This window comes from Portunus trituberculatus, chromosome 25 (assembly GCF_017591435.1).
Source record: "Portunus trituberculatus isolate SZX2019 chromosome 25, ASM1759143v1, whole genome shotgun sequence".
Taxonomy (NCBI): Eukaryota; Metazoa; Arthropoda; class Malacostraca; order Decapoda; family Portunidae; genus Portunus; species Portunus trituberculatus.
In genome coordinates, this window is record NC_059279.1 from 16786941 (window position 1) to 16796940 (window position 10000).

The following is a 10000-nucleotide window of genomic DNA, read 5'->3' on the forward strand; positions in this document are numbered from 1 at the left end:
AGGAGGAATTAAGGAGACACGACATTAGAGGAACGACATTAGAGGAACGGAGGAGAACGTGGGGAAGAAAGAGGAGGAGAGAGTGGGAAGAGAGAGAGAGGGAGGAAAGAGAAGGAGAGGAGAAGAGGAAGAGGAGGTAAAAAAAAGGAGAAAAAAAAGCGGAATTCTGCCCACAACGAAGATGAAACGAGATAAAGATATAAATACTGAAAGTTCTTGGTATCACAGGTTAAAGGAACTCTCACTGTATTCTTGTGTATTTCTTTGCTTGCTACGTATTGGACAGTGTTGGTGGTCTGTATTACACCCCACAGCGACGAGAAAGGAGACATACACAAATACTAAACTCTCTTGGTAATACAGGTTAAGGAAACTCTCACTGTGTTCTTGTATTCTCTAGGGAGTGTATTTATTCTTAAGCTTTCTACGTACTAAATAGTGTTGGGTGTCTGTAGTCCGTCCCACAGCAACGAGAAACGAGATCCACAAATACTGAGCTCTCTTGGTATTATAGATTAAGGAAATTTATTGAATTCTTATATTTTCTGTATGGAGTGTGTCTGTAAACGACCCCATACAGACTAAAGCTTGTATTTTCAAACAATTCTGCGCTTCACCTTCACTATTTCAAAAGGCTTTATCTAAATTTACACGGATATTTCAAGGTGTTTTTACGGTTCTAGAGGAAGATTGACAATATTTCTGCATTATTAACTGGAGAAACACTCTTGAAAACCCCGCTAATCATCTCCATGGCCTTGGAAAATGGTCGTGGGGAGAAAGCATAACGTTTTTAAGATGGTTTTACGTTTCTGGAGGGAAAGTGACAAGTTTTCTAAATTATTAACTGGAGAAAGACTCCTGAAAACCACGCTAATCATCTCCGCAGCCTTGGAAAATAGTCGTGGTGAGAAAGCAAAGTGTTTCTGATTACCGGACAAGAAACGAGACAGAGTGTTGTCATTTTGGTATACAGATTAAGGAAACTCACTGTATTCTTGTATTTTCTCTACGGAGTGTATCTATCATCATGGTTGGCAAGTATAAGATAGTGTTGGCGGGCTGTATATATTCTGCCTCACAGAGACCATAAAAGAGACAAATACTGAGCGTTCTTAGTGTTACAGATTAAGGGAACTCTCATTGTATTCTTGTATTTCATCAATGGAGCGTATTCATTCTTAAGTTCGCTACGTATTATATAGTACTGATTTTATATAGGAAGTCTGGCCCACAGCGACGAAAAATGAGACTAATACCGAGTTCTTTTAGTATTACAGGATTAAGGGAACCCTCACTGTATTCTTGTATTTTCTAAGTGGAGTGTATCTGTTCTTATGCATGACGGTTTGAGATTGTTGTGGGAAATTTATTCTTGTCGCGGTTACATGAAGTTTTCTGGTCGACTTTTGGTTGGTTTAGATTTTGGTGTGTTTGCATTTTCTTATCGGAGAGCAATTTTTCCTTATGTGATTATGCAGAAGAGTTTTCATGTATCATTTTCATCATTTTTGTTATCTTCAGCGTCACAATCTATTTATTTTTGTGTATCATTGCTGTTATCGTGTAAGACATTTATCCTTTTTTTTTTTTTTTTTGGTTAACTCACTCTCGGACCTGCAAGGGGACTGGCAACTTAATGGGTTTTTTTTTTTTTTTTTTCGTTTTATGTTGCCCTTGGCCAGCTTTCCCCTCTTACATGAAAACAAGAGACCATTTATTTTCAGAAGTTCGATAATTTTGTTTCAATGTACGACTCTCTGTTTGTGCCACGGGACAAAGCGATTTCGATACATTTCAGATTTTTTTTTCCATTTATTATTCATTATTTTATTCTTAGACTTTTTTTTATCCCTCTAATATTTATTTTCAGAAGTTCGATAATCTTGTTTCAATGTACGACTGTCTGTTTGTGCCACGGGAGAAGATGAGTACGATACATTGCAGATTTTTCCTCATTTATCATTCATTATTATTTTTATTCTTCGAGATTTCTTTATGTATTCCTCTGTTATTTATTTCTTTAGGTTCGATAATTCTGTTTCAATGTACGACTGTGTTTGCGCCACGGGACAAGACGAGTACGATATCCAAACTTCTAACACCACTCCTGCATTTTGAGGGAATAAACAGCCATACCCAAAACAAGCACTCCAACTTCCAAATTTAACCTCGCATTCATTAACCCAACAAAAATACAATCACCACACCTTAATTTGCTCAACCTGCATTAGCACCAGAGACAAAGGGCGGAGCATCAGACAACACACTAACAAGTTTTTCCCCACGACCATTCACCATTCACCGACCCGAAAACTCACCACAAAAACCCGAGACACAATTAACACCATACCTCAGTCACCCCGAAGCGTTTAACCCCAGCCAGGTGCTATATTAAGGGACGAAAATAGCCCTTAAAACACTGCATTGTTCTCAGTTATAATGGAGTGTTCTGTGAGTTCATACGCTCCCTGACTTTCATCCCCGGAGGCTTGTAAAGAATGGCACGGCTGGAATGGGGGCCGTTTTATGCACACGGGCAAGGCAGAGGAGCACCAGCAAGACAGTGCCACATTACTGAATACGACCCGGCAGACGGCAGGGGAAAGAAAGCGGAGGAGGAAAAGAAATGAAGAAAGTTGCTGGAGGAGGAGGAGAAGGAGAAAGAGGAGGAGGAAGGCGACACAACATTAGAGGAACTGAGGAGGAGGAGGAGGAGGAGGAGGAGGAGGAGGAGAAGGAGAGGGGGGGAAGAGAAGGGAAAAAGGGAAAAAAAGAAAGAGAGGAAAAGTTTGAAAGAGAAACATTTACAGTATGAGAGAGAGAGAGAGAGAGAGAGAGAGAGAGAGAGAGAGAGAGAGAGAGAGAGAGAGAGAGAGAGAGAGAGAGAGAGAGAGAGAGAGAGAGAGAGAGAGAGTCTACGAGGTGCATTATCATAACCATAGAAAACGAGAATATGAACATACACACAAACAAAAACGGGAAGCACGGCCATAAAAAATAACATCGGAAACTACGAAAAATGGAGAGAGAACGAGGAAACACGAGAAAAGACGAGAAAAGGCGAGAAAAGGCGAAAAAAGACGAGTAAAGACGAGAAAAGGCAAGAAAAGGCAAGAATAACCGAGAAAAGACGAAAAAAAGTCGAAAAAAGGCGAGAATAGACGAAAATAGGAGAAAAAAGGGAGAAGAAACAAGAAAAGGCGAGAAAAGAGGAGAAAAGGCGAAAATAGACGAGAAAAGGCGAGACTAATAAAAAAGCCGAGAATAGACAAGAAGAGACAAGAAAAAGCGAAAATAAACGAAGAAAAAAACGAAAAAAGCAACAAAAGACGAAGAAAGGCAAGAAACCCCCAAAAAACGAGAAAAGGCGAGAAAAGATGAGAAAAGCGAGAATAGACAAGAAAAGGCGAGAAAAGGCGAAAAAGACGAGAAAAAAAGGCGACAATATTTCAACAGCGCAAAAAAAGAAATGATGAAAAGATAAAATATGACGTGCTTTACTTATTTATTCATTTTCAGGTCCGGTTTCTTCAGAACAGTATATTTCAACTTTAGATTTGTCAGAGTAGATTCTCTTCTACCCTCCAAGATTCGAACCCGCTTGTTTCAGAACCTTTTAAGCTCTTGAACACCATGACGCGTTTCTATATTCATTCTGCTTACGCTATGGTGATTTTATACAGCTTGAGAAACTTATGTGGGGATTAAAATAGTGAAGACTGTGGCCATTAATCTTCTGACCTCCATAGACCCTTCCTAATGTCAATAAAATGGTCTAATCGTACACATCTCTCAAGGTAAAAATGTGTTAGAGTACTGAAGGGGTTAAGTCACCGAAGAGCGCGCTGTTCCAAAATCTTAGTGACAATAAGAAAAAAAAAAGAAAAAAGAAAAGAAAAACTGCGATAAATGTAACGGTGGAAGTAAAAGATGGCATGGATTGAATGAACGAAATTTTGAGGTGGAAAAATTAAGGACGAACATAGATAATGATAATGATGATGATAATAATACTAGAATGAAAGAAGAAAACGATGAAAGTTGAGGAAATAAAGGAAATTACAAACACACACACACACACACACACACACACACACACACACACACACACACACACACACACACACAGTAGCAAGATGAAACAATTAGAATGTAAATACAGAAAAGAATATAAAAGATAAAGAAAAGAAAAACACAACCAAACACCCATCCAAGTACAGACACACCCACCCACCCACACACACACACACACACACACACACACACACACACACACACACAATAGCAAGAAAAAGTAATGAGAAAGTAAATTAAGAAAACAAAAAAAATATAAAAGATAAAAATGAAAAGATACACACACACACACACACACACACACACACACACACACACACACACACACACACACACACACACACACACACACACACACACACACACACACACACACACACACACACACGTACTTTTGAAGCTGTGAGAAGCATCATAGTAGATCTGTCGAGGACTTGTCTAGCGGCTGCCATCTGCGCGCGCCGCCTCTCATCCTTGAGGTCAGCGGCGCGGTCCCCTGTGAGATGCGCCAGCTCCACCATCTCGGCGCCGAAGTGACTGAACGCTTTGACGAACTCCGTGAAGTTGGTGACGCTCTCCAGCCGCGACAGACTGTGTGTTACCTGCGGGGAAAGAGAGAGAGTGGGGAGTGAGGTTAAGGTGACCACACAATTAAGATCTTATTAACTCTGGAACTCTCTACCTGCTTCTGTATTTCCAACTTCCTATTACTTGGCTTCAATAAACACTTCAGTACCATGACGCGTTTTCATATTCATCCTGCTTACTATTTGGTGATTTTATTCAGCTTCAGAATTGTTTGAGGGGCGTTAAAATAGTGAAGACTGTGGCCATAAATCTTCTGACCTCCATAGACCCTTCCTAATGTCAATAAAATGGTCTAATCGTACACAACAGGTTTTTCTTAAATCACAACAAAGGAAAACAAGAGGATACATGTTACTAGATGTTGGAAATATAAAGATCAAGATTGGATTACAAAATGGATATTACATTTAGTTTAAAGCACCAAACAACTCTTCATCACTGTACGTCCCTCCCTTGGCAAGACGATACGATAATTAAAATAGAGCCAGCACTCAAGTGGGCCATTTGTTTTATTTTTATTTATTTTTTTTTTGCCCTTGGCTCTTCCCTACATAGAAAAAACAAATTAACTCTTTATAACGAACAACGCAAAATCCCCTTATCTGATCAACTAAAGGACGAAGACCACAGCGTACTCCAGCTTGACAATCCCATCAGTGAAATAATATATAGCAGTACCTATTAACCCCTTCAGTACTGGGACGCATGTTTACCTTGAGTTTTGGGTGTGATTAGACGATTTTATTTGCATTAGGAAGAATCTATGGAGGTCAGAAGATGAATGGCCGGAGTCTTTTATTATTCTAATCCCCGACACAAGTTTGTGAAGCTGTATAAGATCACCAAATAGTAAGCAGAATGAATATGGAAACGTGTCATGGTACTGAAGGGGTTAAAGTCACTCTCTGGGAATGATAAGGGAACAAATACTCTGCTTTTTCTTGCCCAATTAAGCCATTCTGTCCGTATCTCTTACTTCCCGGCGACCACATCAGTTTGGTGCACTAAACACTGGAGAGTACACGTTTTTAAGGATGCTTTTAACGGTTCTAGTGACAGATTAACATGATTTCTACCTTAACAAGAAAAACACTGTCATGAACTTGTCTAATTTGCGTGGTGGTTGAAAAAAAAAACACCCTTAATCTTCAGTACCATGACACGTTTTCATATTTTGTTTAGTATATGGAAATTTTACACAGCTTCAGAAACTTATGTGGGGGATTAGAATAGTGAAGACTCTGGCCGTTAATCTTCAGACCCCCAGAGATGCTTCCTAATCTAAATAAAATCGTTTAATCATACCTAAACTCATGGTAAAAATGCGTCCCAGTACTGAAGGGGTTAAAAAAAAATCTGCAACGTCAACTAGAGACTCTGAAATGTAGGAGTGTGGAGAGAACAGTTTCACGATACACCCAGAGTGGATCAGATAAGATGTGGAGCAAGAGACGGAACTGAACAGAGAGAGAGAGAGAGAGAGAGAGAGATAGAGAGAGCGCACGTATACAAGGCGAGTTCCCCTTACTGACCAGCTTCTGACTCACCCTCGAGCTAAGCGAAGCCCCGAACGGCTGATATGAAGCAATGAGTGAATCACCAAAACTGTTTTTAACTAATTATGTTCCTCGAATATTCCATTGAGAGAGAGAGAGAGAGAGAGAGAGAGAGAGAGAGAGAGAGAGAGAGAGAGAGAGGAAAGTTAAGGGGTGAGAGAAAGTGAGAAAGAGAAGTTAGAGATGAGAGAAGTAAGAAGAGAAGTTAAGGTTAGAGAGAGAGAGAGAGAGAGAGAGAGAGAGAGAGAGAGAGAGAGAGAGAGAGAGAGAGAGAGAGAGAGAGAGAGAGAGAGAGAGAGAGAGAGAGAGAGAGAGAGAGAGAGAGAGAGAGAGAGAGAGAGAGAGAGAGAGAGAGAGAGAGAGAGAGAGAGAGAGAGAGAGAGAGAGAGAGAGAGAGAGAGAGAGAGAGAGAGAGAGAGAGAGAGAGAGAGAGAGAGAGAGAGAGAGAGAGAGAGAGAGAGAGAGAGAGAGAGAGAGAGAGAGAGAGAGAGAGAGAGAGAGAGAGAGAGAGAGAGAGAGAGAGAGAGAGAGAGAGAGAGAGAGAGAGAGAGAGAGAGAGAGAGAGAGAGAGAGAGAGAGAGAGAGAGAGAGAGAGAGGCATCCTTGACCCTCTCACACACACTCGGAGCACCTCTTCCAACAATAGCCGGCATGAGGAGGAACAATGCGAGGAGGAGGAGGAGGAGGAGGAGGAGGAGGATGAGGAAGAGGAGGAGGAGGATAGAAGAAAGTAATATATGAATAATGGAGGAGAAGAAAATAGAGAATGGTAAAAGAAAGAAGAGCAACACAAAGGGACAAAAAGAAAGACAAAGTACATACAAGAGGAGGAGGAGGAGGAGGAGGAGGAGGAGGAGGAGGAGGAGGAGGAGGAGGAGGAGGAGGAGGAGGAGGAGGAGGAGAGGGAGGAGGAGGTCATACTCGGAGTAGAAGGAAGACGGGAACGGAGGGAGGAAGTTTTTAGCGTGAGGTAGGTCCGGAGGAGGAGGAGGAGGAGGAGGAGGAGGAGGAGGAGGAGGAGGAGGAGGAGGAGGAGGAGAATTACTGGTCAGAAAAAGGTTTAAAAAATCGTATAATTCTACTTAAAAAAAAAGATAGAAAAAGAAAAAAAATATAAAGCAGAGAGAGAGAGAGAGAGAGAGAGAGAGAGAGAGAGAGAGAGAGAGAGAGAGAGAGAGAGAGAGAGAGAGAGAGAGAGTATAAATGACTTCATGAATTGCGCATTTTTCCGACAATTTTCTTTCATTCCTTTTAACTTTTCACACAAAATGTTTCAATATTTTTTCCCATTTTTGTTTTTTTTTCCTCAGAAACTTTATTACCAATATTCCAAAGTGGCTTCCATTTTTATACTTCCTAACTTAATTTGTCATCCATCTGCTAAGTTTCTCTCTCTCTCTCTCTCTCTCTCTCTCTCTCTCTCTCTCTCTCTCTCTCTCAAATTTATATTTTTCTTTTTTTCATTTTTCTTTATTTTTACGTAGAATTATGCGATCTTTAAATCTTTTCTGACCAGTAATCCTCCTCCTCCTCCTCCTCCTCCTCCTCCACCTCTCTCTCTCTCTCTCGTTTATTTTTCTCATTTTCGTTTTCTTGTTTCTTTTGCTGTTTCTCTTTCTTCTTCTTTCACTATTCCTGTCTTTTGTCCTTTTGTCTCTTTCTCTCTCCTCATCTTTATTACTTTCTCCTTCTTTTTCCTCTTCCTTCTTGTTTTTCTTCTCCTTTTCCTCAATTATTATTCACCACTTTTATTTTTCTTCTTCTTCTTCTCTCTCTCTCTCTGCTTCCCAATACATCTCTAAATTAGAAAAAGAAAATAGTAAACACAAGAACCGTCCCGAGAAGAAGATATAGCGAGTGGCGGAACTTCCCAATACATCTCTAAATTAGAAAAAGAAAAAAGTAAACACAAGAACCGTCCCGAGAAGAAGATATAGCGAGTGGCGGAACTGGGCCCATCACAATGTAAACAAAGGAGGTAATGGCCTGTCTCAGGACCCCTGACGGTGGACCGCTGCCTGCGCTTCGACGGCCATGTAGGTGCAGTCACCCGACAGGCGAGAGCGGAGAGCTTGAGAGAGAGAGAGATACAAGGCGCAGATAGAGAGAGAGAGAGAGAGAGAGAGAGAGAGAGAGAGAGAGAGAGAGAGAGAGATGTGGCAGCGCTGGTGGTGTGCCACAAAACTCAGGTGCAAGGAGTACCGCACCTCCGACGCCTGGGACTTCCACCACGCGCTGCCCAGAGGCCCACGCGAGCTGCTGCCACCAGTGAGCAGACTGTGGAGGTGCCCTTCTCCAACACACGGCAGCACCAACGAACATACAGTGCCCGGACCTCAAGGATGTGGAATGCATTCACCACAACCACACCCCAGGTGGAGGACATGTCCACCCAGCAGGTCAAGGTGGCAGCACACAGGTGGCGTGGAACGCAGGCCACTCCTCTGGTGCTCACGTGAAAGTTATTAATGTAAAAACAATATTCTTAATGTATATTAATTATTGATAGGCTTTTTAAATAATTCCATACCCAACGTGGAATTTTAAGCCGAATATGTAAATATATGTGCTATGTTTAAATCTCTAAGAGAGAGAGAGAGAGAGAGAGAGAGAGAGAGAGAGAGAGAGAGAGAGAGAGAGAGAGAAAAAGAGGATAACAAAGAGAGGAGAAGTTTGTTTCTAAGGAGAAGGAAGAAGAAGAAGAAGAAGAAGAAGAAGAAGAAGAAGAAGAAGAAGAAGAAGAAGAAGAAGAAGAAGATAAAGAAGAAGAAAAAATAATAATAATAATAACAACAACAACAACAACAACAACAACAACAATAAGAACAAGAAGAAAGAAAAAAGACAAAAAAGAAGAAAAGATAAAAGAAAAGAGCAACATTCAATTCACTTAACCTCACCATTTCCTCAACCTCACCAAAAAAAAAAAAAAAAAAAAAAAAAAAAAAAAAAAAAAAAAAAAAAGAGGAAAAACAAACCTAACATTTCCAAAACTTTTTCTCCCTTTTCAATCTGAGCACTTTTTTTTCTATTTATCTTGACTTGCCACTCAGCTGCGCCTCCTCTCTCTCTCTCTCTCTCTCTCTCTCTCTCTCTCTCTCTCTCACCTTGCCTCCTTTCACAAGACGTTGGAGGAAACACGTCCTGCCAACCGCATGAGGAGGAGGGAAAAAATAAGACGCTATCTGGCTGTCACAAATGTTCTTTTTTCCTTCCTTCCTTCTTCTTCTCTCTCTCTCTCTCTGAAAACTACATGTTCCTCAGCTGTCACATCCGAGAGAGAGAGAGAGAGAGAGAGAGAGAGAGAGAGAGAGAGAGAGAGAGAGAGAGAGAGAGAGAGAGAGAGAGAGAGAGAGTTAGCTAGTTTCTTATTAGCGTCCAGAGTAATGAACAGATTGTCTCAAGTATACAAGAAGAGGAGGAGGAGGAGGAGGAGGAGGAGGAGGAGGAGGAGGAGGAGGAGGAGGAGGAGGAGGAGGAGGAGGAGGAGGAGGAGGAGGAGGAGGAGGAGGAGGAGGAGGAGGAGGAGAGATTGGGTGCTTAAAACGGTTCATCAAAACACGCCATGTGATCAGACGGAAATTATGTTACGGGGAGAGTCACGCGAGAGAGAGAGAGAGAGAGAGAGAGAGAGAGAGAGAGAGAGAGAGAGAGAGAGAGAGAGAGAGAGAGAGAGAGAGAGAGAGAGAGAGAGAGAGAGAGAGAGAGAGAGAGAGAAATAAAATGACCATGAATTTTCAGACAATTTTCCTTCGTTTATTTTATTCTTTCTAATGTTT

At 41.3% G+C, this 10000-nt stretch overlaps 1 protein-coding gene across 8 annotated transcripts in view; it reads right to left on the reverse strand.

Annotated features, from left to right (window-relative positions):
* Positions 1-10000, reverse strand: part of LOC123508622 (alpha-catulin-like) — a 157365-nt gene that overhangs the window by 36199 nt on the left and 111166 nt on the right. For all 8 annotated transcript variants that reach the window (XM_045262444.1, XM_045262438.1, XM_045262439.1 and 5 more), the window contains one exon: positions 4470-4679. In XM_045262444.1, the coding sequence (XP_045118379.1) occupies positions 4470-4679 (210 nt within the window). The remainder of the gene's footprint in view (positions 1-4469; positions 4680-10000) is intronic.